We start from the raw sequence: 19,828 nt of genomic DNA, 5'->3' as shown, positions 1-19,828 counted from the left end.
AGCAATGTAAGATTTAAAATAAAGGCCACCACCTGTAATTAGCAATTCCGTTGTCTTATAAATCTACCCCACCCATATATCTATTGTATTGGGCAATTACATAAGGACGGGGTATATTTACATCTTTCCGTTCTTTTCTATTATAGCGTTTTACATTTTGGGCAGGATCTACAGTAGAAACATTACTCGCCACAGTTACAACTGAATTGTCGTGCCAACGGACAATAGAAATTTTTGATTCAGATTCACATGCTGAAAGATAGGATCCGCGGTCCAAATGATTTACAATTTTCCATTGGACATTTATTTGTTCTATTTTCCCTGATTAAATGTACAATGATGAAAAAAAATTTGGTGGCTTATCTACAACAGAAAGTAGACTCATGACAACGCCACCTCCAGGACCATGGTCAGAACGAGGTTTATTTTGAGCATCGCCATATGGAAGTGAATAGAATAGGTACCCATCAGATGAACAAAGGTACCCAAACTTGAAGCCAGAACGACCTGGCTTTATCAATTGGAATCTAATGCGGATCATACATTTTTTTATAAGATCAATTCCTTTGTCTCCATCAGTAGAGTATGCTAAATATGTGACAATGAATGATAACCCGAGAACAATAAAATGCCTACAGAATTTTAAAGTTAACTGGCCCTTATAAACATTTTGCAGGAATGGCGGCCAAAGAAAGGTACCATTTGTTCATCTATGGATAAGTTGAACGAAAATATGCCAAACCAAAGATTTTTTTTTTATTTATTACATCAAAGAAGGGTCTAACTTTTGAAAATTTATCATTTTTATCCAACAGATTATTGATAAATTGGTTAAGGCTTTCGCGGCCCGTTGATAAGCTATTATCTTGATTCGGGTTTAAAGGCCGTCGTCGATTGGAATTACTTCCTAACGTTTCGCTAGCACGAGTGGCGAGCTTCTTCAGAGGTCCTTCCATCTCCGATGTTGGACGTAGACTGAAGAAGCTCGCCACTCGTGCTAGCGAAACGTTAGGAAGTAATTCCAATCGACGACGGCCTTTAAACCTAAATCAAAATAATAGCTCAACAGATTATTGTCAGATAAGTGCAACTTTTGCTTTATCAATTGGAATCTATTGCGGCTCATACATTTTTTTATAAGATCAATTCTTTTGTCTTCATCAGTAAACCAAAAATGCTAAATATGTGTTAGTGAATGATAACCCGACAATAAAATGCCTACAAAATTTAAAAGTTCATTTTTTGACAACGAGAATTCGTGGCGGTTATTCTCTTGAGCGTGTTTTACCGAAAATTTTAAAATCAAATCAATCGCTTCGTCATCAAAAGACATAAAAAATATTTCAAGCGGAGTTTTTCCAGAAAGCCTATTTTTTAGCTGCTCACGTGATCTAAATTTATCGGGTATAGGTGTGTGAGTGTACTCAATCTGACCTTTCTTCCATTTGACAGTAGGAGCAAGCCTTTGCAGAAAGCTTCTTTTGAATTCCAGGGTTTCATCATCTGATTTAATTTTTGGTAATTTTCTCACGTTTATGTGGTTTTTTTAAAGGAAATGTGTTTAAAGCTTTTTTGGCATACGTCACTGTTTGGTCATTACTGGTTTTGAACTTTTGGATTATTTTTAGAAGCTTCTTTATTCTTTGATATGTTTTCTGACATTTATTTAATTGTTAGTATGTTTTCACGTATTTAATTCGTTTTCATCATCATATTGGGCCAATAATATTCCCAAATCCTCCCTTCGCGAAAAACTTCTTCTAGTGCAGGTTCAATTTAATTGGATAATAAGTCCAAATAGGTTTCTGCCGTGAGGTTTTTGGGGACATATACCAAGACGAAATTCATTGTCTTGGCTCCAGTACCAACAATTTTGAACATTTGGTCCGTTGTTAAGGGTGAATGTACATTCATCAGTGAAACATTTTTTTTAATCTTCGTCAGCTGTTTCCATGATTTCAAAACAAAATGCGACCCTTCTTTCTTCATCGCCTCCATTTTGTAATTGTAATTCCCCCAAAACATTTATTTTTTGAGGATATTGGCTTGGAGTATTCATTGCCTTGGCTCCGATGCCAATAGTTTTGAACATTTGGTTTGTTGTTGAGTATGAATGTAAATTCATGAGTGAAACAAAAATTTGTTAAAAAATCCCCATTATTATTTGCTTTTCCATAATTTCAAAGCAAAATGCTTCCTTCATTGCCTTCCCGGAGCTTCTAGAGCTGTTCGCATTAATAGGAAAAATATTTGTGTTTTTTTAATGTGCCCAACGCAGTGGTTCGATGCTTATTTACAACTTGTCCTAATCATACTAATCATTTGTTTCTACTCTATGAACGACATTTTCAGCTGAATTTTTGCAGTTATTTATTAAGATGCCTTCGGACTCAAACTACGTAACAATACGTTTAATTATTCAAATCGAAGATATGGTTTTAGCAGGAAAATAAAATGACACTGCTCTAAGACTCTTTCCTGCATAATTATGCTTCATTTTTTTTCCGTTGAATAACTCATATTTAGCTTTAATAAAAGTGCGTTACTGTCACGAACTTTCATGTTGTCATTATCAAAATGTATTTCACTGGTATTTGATTTACCACCTAAGTTTAAAATTTTTCTAATTGCACCAGTTCAAAAAATAGTATTGCAACTTTGCTACAGGGGAGCCAATAGTTGAGCACCTAAACATTTCCTGTGTTCCGCTCGGCAATACATCACCCGGTATAGGGGAAGGCATTAAATACTACTTACTTATCTACTTACATACCGTACGCCATATCATCGAGCGAAACCGTTTTTTCGCGTTGCAGGAGTCAGGCGAGACGTTCTCCAGCTGGCTCGGATACGAATAAGCCGTCGCCCGGATCGTCATCGTCTTCGAGCAGCAACGAGTTCCTGCCGCGTTCTCCGACCGCCCCCGCTCAACAGCAGCAGCAGCAGCAGGTGCGACGCAACGCGACGTCTCGTACGTACCAGAACGTCGTCCGGTCGCCGCAGGAGGATCCGGCGCAAAAGGTGCGCCGTTCCCGGAGCCTGCAGCTGCCGGAAAAGAAACCGCCGCCCAGCTTCGACCGGCGCGAGTCGCAGAAAGTGTCCCCGCAGCACCCGGAGCAGCAGCAGCAGCAGCAACGCGGTAAGGCGTTCCTCAAGATGGGCAACCAGCCCGATCGCAAGCGGTACACGAAGCCGGCGTCCTTGGAGACGGCGAAGGACAACATCATGGACGAGGAACTGCTCCGGGAAGCGGAGGCGGTCGCAAGTTATCTCTACGGCAGCAGAAGCAGGGCGGCGGCGCACGCCCTCCTGATGCACAGGTTCGTATATGCTTCCCTTTCCCACTGACGTCACTTTTAGGCCTTTGTTATCTATAGGTTTAGGAAATTTCTTTTCTTTTATACTTTTAGGTGATTATTATCTTCAGCATTTAGAGATTTCTTCTCTATTGCGCCCCTTTTAGATTTAGTTAGGAAATTATTATGTCGCTTTTACGTAATTTTTATCTTCGGCTCTAGGAAATTCCTTTTCTATTATTCCAATTTTAGGTCATTATTATCTTCAGTATTGGAAACTTTCTTCTCTCAAGTACATTTTTCCTCTATTGCGCCACTTTTAGGTCATTATTATCTTCAGTACTAGGAAATTCGTTTTTTATTTAAGTAATTTTTATCTTCGGTTTTAGAAAATTTCTTCTGTATTACATCACTTTTGGGTCATTATTATCATCAGTATTTGGATTTTTTTCCAATACGTCATTCTTAAATCACTATTATCTTCAGATTTGGAAGATTTCTTCTCTATCTTCATCATTTTAAATACATTATTATCTTGTGTTTTGTCAAATTTATTTTCTATTTACCTCATTTTTAGGTTATTATTATCTTCAATTTTCTATTTCTATGACTATTACCATCTTCAGTTTTTGGAAATTTCTTCCCTATTACGTCACTTTTACGTCTTGAATACGTGTATTGGGATTGTTTTTAATTTTTTGTCATTCCCTTCAATTATAATCATTTTCCATCGTCTTAATTTAGTGTTTTAATCTATGTAATTTTTTTCGCTTTTTTCACATACATCAGTTTCAGTTAATTTTTTTGACATTTCCGTCCATTTTGATCGTTTTCCTTTGTCTTAACTTACTTCTTGATACCTTTTTCTCATTCTAAAATATTTTTGTCTTGTGTATTCATTTTATTAGCTTTTTCCACTTCCGTCGCTTTTTTATGACATTTCTGTCAATTTTCGTTTTTCGTTTGTTACTTTTTTCTCACATTTTAAGCATTTTCTCCAATTTTTGGGACTCTACTTCTTGATTTCGTCTTTTTTTAGATTATTTTTATTACTTTTGGACTTTAAGTATGATATGTTTCGAACGCTTTTTATGTATTGTGACGTTATTTTATCACTTACAGGTATATTTGTTTTTCTTATTACTCCCCAAATAGCTGGTTGTTTATTCTTCTCTGCTCAGATTGTGAGCATTTTTTTAACAATCAGCATATATTGGATTTTTCTAAAAATTTCTTGCCTTTCGCGTTGTTATTGCCATTTTTTTTTGTTCTCCCCAGATACAACAACAACAACATATCACAAGAGGAAGCCGAGTACAGCAAACCCATACTGAACAACGAATTAACGATTTATTACGTGGGGAACAATCAATCGGAGCGACAAAAACTGCTGGTTAGGGGCTCGACAAGTCCGAACATGCCGTCGTCAAACAAGGCGAGTTTCGACGCTTCGCCGAGAAACGGGGGCAGTTTCGATTCTCCCAAACGTCCCTGCAATCCGGATACATGCGAATTTTGGCCCCACTGCTCCCACCGCCCGCCCCTCGTAAGGGACGCGCATCAGCACGGCATCCGACCGTCTCAAAGTTACCCGATGCACGCGAAAAGTCTAGACTCGGCCACCGTGGATCCGAGGTAAACCCTCTCCCGTCCCCCGCACGACTCTTTCTTTTTTAATATTATATTTAATTTTTATTGTTTTTTTAGTTTTTATTCCCGACTTTTATTTTCCCATTTTATATATTTTTTATATGTTTTCTGCGCTTCCGAAGCATGTTTTCTTTTTAAATTTTCATTTTATTGAAATATTTTTGATGTTTTTTTGTTTTGAATTTCACAATTTTTTTCTTAATTTTTACTATTTACTTTACACATTTAGTATTTATGCTCGAAATTTGTTGATTTATTTATTCTTTCGCTTTATTTTGTTTTTTTTTAACTAACTTATTTTTTGTTGTTATATTGTTGTTTAGATTTATTCTCGAAATTTATTTTACTTATTTTCTTTCCGTTCTTTTGTTTTGCGAATGCTTTATGTAATGTTTATTTTTATTTTATTTTAGTTTTCTGCCCTCCCGAAGCGCGTTTATTCTTAATTTTTTATGTTTTTTTTTTGTTGGTTTTGGAGGTCACATTTTTTTTCTGTATATATTTTTATGAATTCTGAGTGTATTTCGTTTTTTCTGGAAAAATTTATTTATTTATTTATTCTTTCGTTTCTTTTGTCTTTTCTTTTAATTTTTTTTTTGCTTTTTCAATGTTTTTTCTTTAGTTTTTGTTCCCTAAGTTTATTTTTCCTGTTCTTTTGTTTTGCAAATTCCTTTTGTAATGTTTCATTTTATTTTATATATTTTTATGTTTTCTGCTAATCCGAGATTTTTTTTTGGCGTCTAATTTAAATTTTTTTGATATTTCTTTTGTTTTGGATATCACAACTTTTTTTCATGATTTTAACTACTTTACGCGTTTGGGTTTTATTAGCGAAATTTATTAATTGATTTTTTTTTGGTTTTATTTCATTTCCTTTTTAATAACATATTTTTTTATTTTCATTTGATTTTTTGTTTAGTTTTAATTCTCGAAATTAATTGAATTTATTTATTTTTTTCCTTTCTTTTATTTTACATATGTTTTGTGTACTGTTTCTTTCCATTTTATATACTTTTATTTTCTGCGGCCCGAAGCATTTTTTATTAAACTATTTTTTTGTTTTGGATCTGACAATTTTTTTCTTTATGTACTCCTACAATTTTATGTTTTTATATTTTCTGACCCATCGAAGTACATTTTCTTTAGGGGTTTGATTTTTGTTTTCGAAATTTAATTATTCATTTTTTATAGTATAGAGTTTTGTGATTTCTATTCCGCTTATACTCGCTTTTTTCTTATTTCAATATTTTTTTAATTTAGCTATTTTTGTTTTAATTTCACCATATGTGTTTTGTTCTTTGCAGATTTTTATATTTTTTGAACGAATTTAATTTCTATTAACAAAATTTATTTATTTATTCTTGCTTTTCTTGTGAGCTATCTAAGAATAGTTTCTTCAACATTTATTTTATTTCATTAATTTTTGTGTTGTTGTTTTGGATTTTCATATATATTTCTTTAATTTTATTTTCTATATTTTACACTATCTCAGCCATCGAATTTTATATTTTCTGAGCTTTCGAAGAATATTTGCGTTGCGGGTTTATCTTGTACGTTTTTTTTTTAAATTTTACATTTTTTTGAATGTGACTTTTATATATTTTTAACATTTTCTGAACCTTCCTTTTTTTTGTTTTGTTTTCGTATGCAATTAACGTTTATGTTTTCTAAGTCGTCAAATGTTTTAGACTTTTAAATTTATTTTATTTATTTATTTTTTCGCTTTTATTTTATATATTTTTAAATTTTATTTTCTATTTTTCTATATTCGGAGCAATCGATGGACTTTTCGTTTTTCATTGTTGGATTAAGGTATTTATTTTTTTCTTATGTCTTTCGTTTTTTTTTTTGCATCACAAAGACGCTCGGAACATTTTATCGTGAAATCGGGTTCGTTTAAAAAAAAAGGGGATCGATTTCGTATAAAATAAAAACCCCTAGAATCTTCGTCGACAACTGTATCGGATTGCTAAAATTCCGGATCACTCAGGGTCACGTTGCCACCCCACCCGGATTTGATTCCTCAATAAAAGTTTTTATTTATTCCCGGTTGGGCTCGAAATATACATTGGACAAATTTCAGCCCAGCCTTGTCGCAAGTTCAAAAATAAAAAAAACTGTATAGAATTTTTTTTTAATTGAATCTTGTTCGCCTTTTTTAAAACTTTCTTACTTTGTGGTTATATAATTATGGGCAATTTTCTCCACGTTCTTGTATTGACTTGGAATGTTTTAAATTTTTTAGGCTATTCTTGATGCCATTCCGTACCACTTTGAGATATTTTTTGTTAGACACTTTTAAATTTTTGACAATTTTTTTTTCACGTGGGATTATTTTTCTAATGCTTTTCAGACGTAATATTGCGTTTATATCGATCGTTTTGAATATTTTATGTCAGCTAATTTTTTTTCATATTTTCGTCAATTTTAACCCTTTTCCGCGGTCTTAATTTAATTTTCTATACTTTGTCTCATATTTTACTAGGTTCCATTCCATTTTTGAAGATCAGCGTTGAGAGTTACGCTTACGTACATTACATTGGCTTTATTTGGACCGTTTTGAACTTTTGTTTGTTCTTTCACTGCTATTTGCAATGCTATGGTTCACTCTTAAGTTATTTTTTTGACATTTCCTTTAATTTGCATTGTTTTCCTTTGCTTTATTGTTGTTCTTATTTTTTAATTTTATATTACTGAAGGTAATTTTTGGGAGTTTTCTTCCTCTTACATCGCTTTGCAGTAATTCTATTGCGTGTTTTGTGGAAACTTTTGTACTGTTTTGGATTTTTGTTGTTGAATTTTTCAGTTTTTTTTAAGTACGTCAAGTTCAGGTATTTTTTGAATAATTTAGTCGTTTTTACTTTTCATTTTTGTATTGTTTAGCTAGCTTTTTTAATATTATTTTCATTTTTTAAAAAACACGTCAAGTTCAAGTATTTCTTTTGCTTTTCAATCAAATTTAATCGTTTTCCATGGTGTTAATTTAATTTTCCATACTTTTCCTCACATTTTTTTTTTTTTTCATTTTTGTATTTTTTAGCTAGTTTTTTGTAGCTTTGTTTCACTTACATCATTTTCCTGTTTCTATTTAGTTCGGATCGCTTATATTTTCTCGGTAATTTTATTAGGTTTAATTTTTGTTTATTTGTTGTTTGCCTTGTGGAAACTTTTTTATACTAGTTTTGTTTTCCATTTTGGTATTTTTTTGGTAGTTTTTTGGAGCTTTCTATCGTTCACATCACTTTCCTTTCATTATTGCTTTTATTGGGGTAGATTTGAAGATGCCATTTTCTGAACCTTTCGTTAATATTTTTAGATATTTTTAATTGAATGGTTTCCGCAATTTTTGTTGTTTTCGTCAATTTGTTTTTGTGAGCAAATGTTTCAAAGTTGGTTTTCGCTTACGTCACTTTCAGTTCATTTTCTTCAATCTTGTGATTTTGTCCAGTATTTTTAATATTTCTTTAAATCATTTCTATTATCCACATAGATGTCTTAGATTGTTAACGGTTATTTTATGATTTTTGGGGCTGCTTTGACGATCAATTTATAAAATTATTTTCTTTATTTATTAATATTATTATCTATCTATTTATTTATTTATCTATTTATATTTAACTATATAAATTTATTCTTTATTCTTATATTCTTTATTCTTATATTTATATATATTTATTTATTTATTTTCGTTTTTATCCAATTATATTTATTTATTTATGTAATATATTCCTCAGGTACCTTGCAAAGATGAATTCTTCTATTTATTGTATTTGCATTTATATATTTATTTTTTTTTATTAATTGTTTTCGTTGTCCTGATTTTAGGTTAATGCCGGTGGACAGGTCGCCGTTGCAGGAGCAATACCGGCGCCGCCTCGACGTCGACGGCAGGACGCTGAAGCAGCAGGAGTTCCGCAGGCTGAGCCCCAGCAGGCCGGGGCCCCCCGGGCTCAAGCGAAACGGCTCCACCGACGTCCCGGTAAATCTTCTTATTTAATTTGATTCGTTTTGCTCTTCGCGACGTGTCACCGATTATGTTGTGACTACTATTTTCTTCAAAAATAATAATAATTGGACGGACTAGACTAGTAGGAGTAGTATTTGCTGGGACGTCCATTGACCTAGGAAAAAAATTGTATTCCAAAAACTGTTATAGAGAAGAGGCTGCGTTTTTTTTTCTTCAAAAATCAAACGAAAAATGATTCTGTTATGTTGAATAGTTTCGGAGTTATTTTGATCGCCTTGCATTGTCTTCTTTCTTTACTGCTTTACGTTTTAGTAGTTTCCTTCAATTTTGTATTTTAAAAGGCAATTTCTGGGAATTTTCTTCCTCTTCCATCAATTTCCAGTCATTATGTTGCGTTTATTTGGATCGTCTTGAATGTTTTGCGTCTTGTTTATGGTCCTTTACGATTTTTGTTTTTTTTTTAACCACTTGTTTTAGCTTTTTTCGCGTTACGTTCACATCACGGTATTTTTTTTTGACATTTTCGTCAATTTTAATCGCATTTTAATTTTTCACAAAAATAATTCAAGATCATATTTCAGAACTAATATAGATAAGACATTTATTTCCTGAAAAGTCCAAAACTCCAATTCTCATATTTTGAGGTAGTGAAAAAAAAAAGGAATATAAAAAATCAGAAAATTATATCGCCTCATTTATCATCGCTCTTCGAGTCAAACGAAAAATCATTCGGTTATGTTGAATAGTTTCGGAGTTATTTGGAGGCGAAACAAAAAAAGTATTTTTTTTTAATTTCCGCGTTTTTGCCTCTTTTTTCGATTTTACAACACTCGGTACCATTAAAAAAAATTTAAATACAAAAGTTGTTCGTATTAAAATGACCTTTATGTTTTTTATTTTCCTAATTGTCACTTTTTTCATCGTCATAATTCGAGTTAAACTTTAAATAATAAATAAAAAATAAAATAATGCTTTTCTTTAGGCAACGATCAAATTCAAAATATTTTCTTAAAATACGCGGTGTTGCCACGGTTCGCAAAATGATACTTTTCCCAATTTTCTTAAATGAGACACCCTGTATATTATTGGATTTTCGAATAGCCACTTCAATAACAATTATAATTGTATGACGTAGTACGGGTCCCTAAGTTACCGTTTTGGCTTAATTGGCAGATAAAATTAAAAACTGGGTATAAGATTTAAATCATGAAGATATGAAACTGGGAATTAGCACCTTATCAATTTGTTCACAACCGTTTTAGAGCATTGTTAAGAAGTCATATTAAAAACAAAATATTAAGCATTGCACAATGTTGCCAAATTTCGCAAAATACTCATTTCACCGTTTAAATGTCTACGTGAAATGATTACCAAAAATTAACACTAACTGCTAATGGAGATTACCTACAAGTAAAATTAATTAAATTTGTTTTCCAATATGTCCGCCGTTTTGAAGAATACAAGTAGTATATGCTATTTCTAAATGGTATATGGCATTTGGGATGTAATTCGTTTCATTCAGATAGTGTAAACCGCCCCGCACAAAAAAGTCCATCGGGGTCAAATCTGGACTCCTCGCCGACCGATCCAGTCTGTGAAATTTTCAAAATAAATAAAAACTGAAAGTTCAGATTTTCATGACAATTGTTTCGACAACACCGTGTCCTTATCAAATGTAATATTTACTAATTACATGCTACTATATATACCAAAAAATGACGAGGATTTAATTTGAACATTTGAACGTCTCATTTTGTTAATCTCCATGGCTTCCAATAAATTTAATCTTCTACTTTTTGTGCCTGTATTTAAAATATCAAAATTGTCGTCAAAAATGTGTTTTTCTGTGTTTAAGTGTGTAGCATAATTAGAATCTAGGCTATTGATTTTAAACGGTCTTCTATGTTCGTTAATGCGTTTCTTGAAGGATCTACCTGCTTGTCCGATATAAATTTCAGGACAAGATCCGCATTTCAACTTGTAGACACCTGATTTTTGAGATTTTGAACATTTCGTTTTATTGTTTTTTTAAAAATTTCCTATTGTGTTGTTAGTTCTGTTCATTTTGACAAGTATTTTTTGAAATTTTCTCACTGGGTCCTCCAATGTACGTAATTGTTTTAAATTGTCCGTGTTCTGTATGAGGTTTCGGTTAAATAGAGTTTACTGTTGTCTAGATTTGTTTAATGATATTAATTTATTTGTTAACCTGTTCAATCTCGATAGTGAATTTTATACGATTATGTAATGAGTTAGTGTCATTTAAAAAAGAATTCAATTGTCTGTCTGTTCCCACAAAGCAAGCAAAGACCATCATCCACGTATCCATACCACCTTAGAATACTTTTACTTAAAGGATGTTCTGGTATGATATTTAACAAATTGTCGAAACAATTACCATGTAAAAATATATAACTTCGTGAAAATCTGAACTTCAGTTGAATTTCTGAAATTTTGCGCACCACGCTTTGTTTGTTTACTTCAAAAACACATTTTTTTATTTTCTAAACTCCAATAATGCGTATTTTTTCTACTAAATAAATCGATCATATTTCGAAATATGTTACATGAGCCTATTCATCATTATACTGCAAAATTCTTAAGTTGAATTTTGCTTCTTGTAGTTTTTGTACTGGTGCGAATTTAAATGGCTGATAACTGTTGATTTTTAAACATTACATTACATTAATATGAATGTGATTATTTTTTGAAATTTTTTTCCATTTAAGGACCTTATTTACAAGATTCTTAAATTATGATTGTAAAATAATTTATGTATTATTGGAAAATCAATGCCAATTAAGCCAAAACGGTAAGTCAGAGACCCGTACTATATTAGTAAAATTGCTGCTAAAGTGGCTATCCGAAAATCCAATAATATACAGGGAGTCTCATTTAAGAAAACTGAGAAAAGTATCATTTTGCTAAACGTGGCAACACCGCGTATTTTAAGAAAATATTTTGAATTTGATCGTAATATGATATAGATGGAAAAAAGTTTAAAAAGTTAATAAACAATCCAACAACGATGGTTTAAACATAACCTGAATTCTGAAGATGATAGCTAATAAGTTCGAAACGGTGCATCACAGACCCATATTGATATATATCATTGAATTTGTCTTTGAAAGGTCTATCCAAAGATGTAATAAAACGTAATTTTGTTTTACCACCCTGTATATATAAAAATGACCATTAGGAAAATAAGAAAAAGGTCATTTTAATATTAACAACTTTTGTATTTAGCTCTAAGTAGATTTTTTTTTTCAAGAAGGAAGCTATTACAAGTTTTTTGATTCTACTAATCGCACTTAATATACGTCTTACCGCCCCCTCTCTTTTGCGAACGCTTAAACCAGATGGTCCGTTAATTTCGCGTCTCCCCGCCACCACCTTCACCCCCATCCTTTTCCGAAACGCGGCATCATAAAAAATTTAGAAAGCGAAGACGCCGACCCGCGTAGGGGTTTTGGTGGGGCGGGGGGTCGGGGAGGGGCACGCCGCGGAAAATTGGGGTTAATTGCATCGGTCGGAAAATTTCCGCGAACAAGTTAATTGCGTTCGTCGAACACGGGCCCCAGGGGGGCGTCGCGACGCCCGACACTCGTCCCGGGACCGAGGAAAGTATCTTCCCTTTCTGGCGGTAAAGGCGATCGTATTTTTATTTATTTATTTTTTTTTTTTATTTAATGAAATTTAAGAATCAATTTAATAAACGTTATTAAGTAAAAGATTATTAAGTAATATTGTCGTAAGGGACATAATGTTTTTATGAGAAAATAAAATAAAAGAAAATAAATCGTTATTTGGGAAATATTAAACAATATTTTTAAAAAGCAGATAGATAATTGCGACCTAATTGTTAATGAAAGAGCAAGTTTTTGCTATTTGCTATTTTAATTCAGAAAGAATTATTAAGATAAATATTAATAATTTCTAGACACATAATTGAGACCAAATTTTTAATGAAAAAGCAATTTTTAATGCTTTATCAAAATTCACATTTTTTAATGTCAAAAATTACTTTATTTGAGAAAAATTAAAAAATATTTTTGAAAATCCATTGCACAGTAAAATATTAGTAAATCGTTGGTTATTGTGTTCTGTCAAAATTCGCGTTTTCGCATATTTTAAAATGTGTCTAAAGTTACATTACTCGGGGAAAATTATTTTTATTAAAAAAAACTTATTTAGATAAATAAATAAATAAGTTTTTATGCTCTCTCAAAATTGACATTTTTTTCAAAGTTAAAAAAATATTGTATTTGAGAAAAATTAAAAAATATTTTAAAAAGGTGATTGTTCAGTAAAATATGACTAAATAAAATGGCCATCAGAGGACGTAATTGGCAGATAGATATTTGCGACCTAATTTGTAATGAAAGAGCAAGTTAATTTTTCAAAAAAACGTCCACAGGCTACTGTAATACTTTTTACAAAACTTCTGATCGAACTTGCTGAAGTTTCGCCAATCATCCTGTTGACTTCTTCAGAGCTTGACTGAAACTGGCTCGCATTTTACTTTACCAAAGTTCCCATTCCTGAAACTCTCAGACCTAACATTGGGTCATTATGCTTACAGAAGACCTACGCACACAGACCGATACCTTAATGCATGGTCACACCACCAAATCAGCGGTTATCAACTCTCTTGTTTACAGAGCCGCAAAACTATCTCAGCCCAAGTCGCTGAACCCGAAATTAAAGTACTTTACCTCTGCTCTTGTCTCTAATAATTTCCACATTAAAGATATTAAGCGTTCCATCACAACTAATGAGGTCGAAAGCAATCCTACACTTGCCACTGCGGTCCTTCCTTATATTCAAAACCTCACTGACCACATATCAAAAGTTCTATAGAAGTATAATGTCAAAACCAGATTTACCACTTGTCCAAAAATATCTCCACGTGCCAGGAGTTTGCAGCATTCCATGCATATGCGGCAAAGAATACATTGGAGAGACCGGACGAAAAATATCAACTACCGGATATAAAATTTTATTCGATAAGACTTAAAATTCTTGCACGTAATCAATTTTTCTACCATCGAAAAATCCGAGAGTCTATAGAAATCTATAAACAACCTAACAATCTTAACCGCTACTCAGTTCTTTACCTGTCACCAATATGGCAGCCGGTCATCCGAGACGGTGTGTATGCCCCTCATTTAGCTCCGCCCCCTTCAAACAATATATAAGCGGGTACAGAGTAAAATGCGAACCAGTTTCAGTCAAGCTCCGAAGAAGCCAACAGGATGATTGGCGAAACGTCGGCAAGTTTGACTCAGCATAAACCGACGCAGGAGGAATCCAGAAGTTTTTTGTAAAAAGTACAAAAGAGCTAGCTTTTTGTCAAAAATTTGAAAAATAGGGAAATGCATAGAAAGTTACATTATTCGTGAAAAATGGCTTGTATTACAAAAAATATTAAGACAAATATTAGAAATTTGACTAATAAAAAAATAAGTTTTTATGCTCTCCCAATTTCATATTTAAAAAAAGTCATTGTTTAGTAAAATATTAGCAAATAAAATATCCATCAAGGAACATAGCACATAGATACATAAATAATTGCAAACTAATTTTTAAAGAAAATATAAGGTTTTGTGCTGTCATTTTTTTTAAGGAAAATGTGTCGAAAATAACATTATTTCTTGAGAATTAGAAAATATATTATTAAGTGAAATATTGCCACATAGAAAACTGTGATATAGTTTTTAGTAAAATAGAGAATACATTTTTTTTTAGGCAAATGTTCATTAATTAGTAAGAATTAATAGAAAAGTAATAAAGTAAAATGGCCGCCAAGCAAAGTAATGTCCAACGGGTCGTGTATTTTGTGTTTTTTTGTGGTTTGGATTAATTATTATACTGTGGCGAAAAAAAAACATGTTTTCGAGTGATTTCATAAAAGTAATTAATTTTCAGGATTACTTGACACCTCCATTTTTAGGTTTTAGAAAAAAAAACTTATTTCGGAGTTATGAAAAATTATTTTCCCTTATAACTATTGCAAGCATAGATAATATGGTTGCTGTTAAGGCAGACTTGGCCTTTTTTAAACAATATGACAGAAATCGAATGATAATTATTTTTAAACTGAAATATCTCAAAAACGGCTAAACGCAATGTTAATAAACTATATGTTTTTGAAATCAGATGAAAAAGATCTACGATCTAAGCTAGTAATACATAGGAAATTCCCTAAAAAGGTGCTGCCATTTTGACAGCTTGCGATCGTGGTTCGTTTTTGCTGATATTTGCATAAGATACGAATATATATAGAAGAATACAATACAGAAATTATTTTAAAAGCACCTAGATTTTTAATCAAACCTTAAAAAAATGATACTTAATCCATTATTATAATACCAAAACTTCATGTATAATACCTACTCCCAACAGTCTTAGTTTGATAACACATTTTACAAAGCAAAACGTGACGATTTTGTGATGTTTCTGTATATTTGATTTCTACACTTATATTAGGGACTCGTTATCCTAACAACAATAGTTAACAAACTTTAACAATTGCACCATATCCAATTCAAATTTTTAGCTCGGCGTGACGTCATACCGCGGTCTGTTGTATAGTGCTATTTAAAAATCTTCTGGATTCCTTCTGAATCGAACTTGCTGACGTTTCGCCAATCATCCTGTTGGCTTTTTCAGGGCTTAAATGACTTTGTTCCAGAAGAGTGTTTGTCAATAGTACTACAGTAGATTTTGAAAGGTTCTTTGGAAAAGTGAGCGATTTAAAACGGTACTCTGTGGTTTTTAAAATAATTTTTAGCCTTCCAGGTAAATAAAGAATCCCGTAAAGGGAAACGCGAAAACGAAAAAAAATGTCGCCTAATTATTTGTGGAAATTGCGTTTTTTTTTTTTCATTCTTTCCGCCAACAATTTTTGTACTTGACGTCCCTTTCCAAAAAGCTTAACTTATAAATTATAAATGATCACCCTTTGCAAAATTTCTTAGGATTTACGGAAATAGTGCTCCATTTTTTTAAAAGAAAGAGTATACAGGGTGAGTCATAAATAGAGTAAAGATTATGTTTTGTGTGGCGGTTTGCAGTTCCCGAAAGAGTGGCACCCACGCAAACTGAGCCAAGCGTCTCTCCTATCTCAAAACTTCAATCGAATGAGAAAAAATTTCGGCCAGTGTTTCGGCTACCCGCCCATGCGGGATTCGATGCCCTAGGAGTGCCGGAACGTCGTCGTCTATCTTCTTCGTCACTTTATTCGCCACTATCACCACCACTACTTCCAACACCACCATCACCGCGACCTCCATTCTGCCAAACTTTCGCGTGGTCGCCTCAAGATCGTTACACTATGGTCTGTGGTAAGGTGAGAGAGAGAGAGAGAGAGAGAGAGAGAGAGTTCACGCGGAAGCATAGGTGCTCTTTCTTTTTTTCGGACCCTTCGCATGCTAGGCTAGACGGGCAGTTGTTGTCAGCTGAAAAGTTAAAACACTCTTTGAAAACTCTAAGAAAAATGCTAAAGAAAATTTTTATGGATAATTTTTAAAATATCATACTAGCACATCCTTTAAGTAAAAGTAAAAGTAAAAGTGAACATTAGTTTCATTTTGAATAAAATAATTTTTAACTAACACGTTGAGAATTTCGAATAAATCTGAAAACTTAAGATGTTTGAAAATTTAGTTTCTTTTTTCTCGGGTTACTCTTTTTAACAAAAGCCCTTCATTAAGTAGAAGTAGAAGAAAATAACAATGTAAAAAACAAACTGTGAACGTTAGTTTTGCTTTGAATAAGGTGCGAAACAAAATAAAAGGAGTACAAACATAAAACGAACAACAAAAATAACAATATAGAAAATTAACTGTGAAAATGGAAGACATTTAAACTGTCTCTCAAAATTTCGGCGAGGCTTGATATTTTTTTTTCTTAGAAACTTGGAAAAATCTAAATATCAACAAAGTTTATTTTTTAACGAAATAATGGTGTTAATTAATCAGATTTTTTATTTGTTTAATGAATAAATCGCCTTGTAGAATATTAAGGTATTTAAATGAGGTTTTTTGAAAAAAATAACTTTTAATGTATATAGAGCTCGAGGCTTTCAAAAAAATTGATAAAATTATAATGGCATTTCGCGTTTTTTTTTTTTTTCTCGAAAAGTTAAGGTTTATTTTTTTACCAAAGAATGTAATTAATTAGGCTGAAACGATAAAGAAGAAAGGAAGTAATTAGAAAAAATACACAACAACAAAAAAACGAAAATCGCGATGAAAATATCAAAGAAAATAACGTGTTTGAAAATTAAGTGCGCACTATTTGGAAAAAAATTGTTTGTAATATCTGAGCAGTCTAAAAATTTCGAAAAAATAGAAAAATTCGTGTCTTTTTTTAAAAAATCGAAAAATATAAATATCAACGCGTTTGATTTATTTCACGAAAGCATGTTTCTAATAAGGCTAATTTTTTTATTTACCAAATCATTAAATCACCCTGTAGAGTATTGAAAGAAAAAATGATACAGTTATAAAAAACGAAGAAAATGATTTAAAAAATCAAATGCCAAGGGAAACAGCAGATTAATACAGACGAAAACCGTGAAGATAATATAAAAGGAAATAACAGCATAGAAAATTATTAAAATAAAAACTTCTTTATTATTCTTTCTTTTATTTACTTGCATATATAAAACTAACCAGAACTAACCAAAATTAAAGGCACGACGGACTTTTTAATAATAAATAAGTAAATGCTTTACTTATTTAGCATAAAGCTAAAACAGAAAATAATTGTATTTACACTTTAAATATACATTTAAATAAGTATAAAAGTACAAAAGTACACTGAACAAGAGTATATAACAGCAGAAAAATTATTTAAAAAAAGATTCGAATAAAATTTCAGACAATACATAATTTTTAATTAAGGATGAAATCAGTACGGTTTCTAGTGTTATCATTTTATTTAAACAAAAAAAAATTGAAGTAAAAAATTTACCCGTTTGGTCTAGTAGGCGAACTCCATAGAGCGTCGGGTGCTATAACGACGCGAATGGAGATTCTTGCACAGTGGATGGGAATGGATATGGTTAAATACGTGTTGATGAAGATGCGTCCCCCCTTTCTTGCCCCCCACCGCCTTGCGTTTTGTGGCTTACATATATATAAACTACTGTTGTGCACCCTCTTGTCTGTCGAACCCCCCGCCAGTATTTTCCCCCCGTATCGATTCATATACGACTCTCTCATATTGTGCTTTTTGAATTGATCATCCATTTCATCTCCAGAGTATCATCGAGTATATACCTTTTATCTCTCGGCTGTGGCGTGTGTTTACTATGACGTTCATGCGAGGTCGTTCGGTTTTCAAGGTCGTCTCGTTTGACCAGCGAACTCGATCTCTGGATTTGGCAATTTAACGATAGACAAAGGAATGGGGATCGTTGATTATACTGGAGCATATTCGTTTTGTGATACTTTAGTTACCGATGTCCCAAAAATTGAAAAATAAGTAACAACTCATTTAAACAAAAATGTCATTTAGAAGTTCAACAATTTATCTACAAAATCTCTTCTAAAATATTTTCCTTATAATATATACCAAATTTAGTACTTCAGAAATTCTAATACGACTCTCAAAGTGAATCGTGCATTATTAATCATGGCAATGATATGCGACAAAACCTAACAATTTCAAAAATTGTTTATTTTTTATTAAAAACTATCAGTATATCATCAGCTTTTAAAAAACTCAAACAGGCACAAAAATTGAGAGATAACACACTGCAATTTCTTATCTGCAGATAGTATCAACGCGTATGACAAAAAAAACGATCCCCATCGTCGCTAACCGTCACTACATTTGACATCGAATTCTGAATCGACCTCGCGCTGCATATGCATGTATGTGGCGGTTTTCGAAGTTTTTTTGAAAATTTTTTGAGCAAATCTGCATCCGCATGAGTACAAATAGTTTTAAGAATTTGAACGAGAACGGTTTTTACGATTTTTAAATACATTTGGCAACGTTTAACAACAACAAAAAATCGACGACCCACGGGGGTTTGATCCACCGTTAAAAAAAATATGTAGATTTTATTAATCGATAGTGCGCTTAAAGTAGAAGAAAACTTCAAAAAAATAAACGTATTTAAAAAAACAAATTTTCGAAAAAAAAAAATGCTCCGCTCGTGGGTTTGAACTTGCGTCGTCGAGGCACTAAGGATATCGATAAAGCCAGAGACGCGAATTAAATGGCACAGAAAATTTCGAACGCAACAAAAAGTGATCGCATTTTCACTTTCATAAAAAGAATAACTAAGTCGCCCTTTAGAAGTGTGAAAAAAAAGAAGTTTTTCAAAAAAAAAAAAGATGTAACTCTCGTAGGCTTGAACCTGCGTTCGTCAACGCATTGAGGATATCGATAAAGCCAAAAAAGCGAATTAAATGATACAAAAAGTTCTGAACCGGCCAATAAATAAAGCGCAGATCGATTTTCATAAAAAAAATACTAACTCGGCATTTAGAAGTGTGAAAAAAAGAAGTTTTTTAAAAGAAAAAGAAAGGTAGGCTTTAGCCTGCGATCGTCAACGCGTTAAGGATATCGATAAAACCAAGAAAGCGAATTAAACGGTACAAACAATTCTGAACCGGCCCAAAAATTAGGCGCAATTGGTCATTCATAAAAAAATACTAATTCACCATTTAAAATTGTGAACAAAAGAGTCTTTCAAGAATTAGGCTTGAAACTGCGATCAACAACGCATTAAGGGTATCGATAAAGCCAAAAAAGCGAATTAAATGGCCAAAAAAATAAAAAAAAAATGCGCCAATTAGACTTTATATAAAAAATACTAACTCGCCGTTTAGAAAAAAAACAAAAAAAAATTCACTTTGGTAGGCTTGAACCTGGGACGCGATAAACCGGCTTACCA

The 19,828-nt window shown here is 32.4% G+C and overlaps 1 protein-coding gene across 1 annotated transcript in view; it reads left to right on the top strand.

The window, feature by feature from the left end:
* Positions 1 to 19,828, top strand: part of LOC132701359 (uncharacterized) — a 165,480-nt gene that overhangs the window by 57,394 nt on the left and 88,258 nt on the right. Inside the window, exons 7-9 of the mRNA XM_060669196.1 lie at positions 2,817 to 3,320; positions 4,575 to 4,931; positions 8,772 to 8,925. Coding sequence (XP_060525179.1) covers positions 2,817 to 3,320; positions 4,575 to 4,931; positions 8,772 to 8,925 — 1,015 coding nt within the window. The remainder of the gene's footprint in view (positions 1 to 2,816; positions 3,321 to 4,574; positions 4,932 to 8,771; positions 8,926 to 19,828) is intronic.

This window comes from Cylas formicarius, unplaced genomic scaffold (assembly GCF_029955315.1).
Source record: "Cylas formicarius isolate icCylForm1 unplaced genomic scaffold, icCylForm1.1 PGA_scaffold_4__25_contigs__length_36172078, whole genome shotgun sequence".
NCBI lineage: Eukaryota > Metazoa > Arthropoda > Insecta > Coleoptera > Brentidae > Cylas > Cylas formicarius.
Note: the sequence above shows the minus strand (reverse complement) of the source record. Positions and strands in the feature narration are given on the sequence as shown.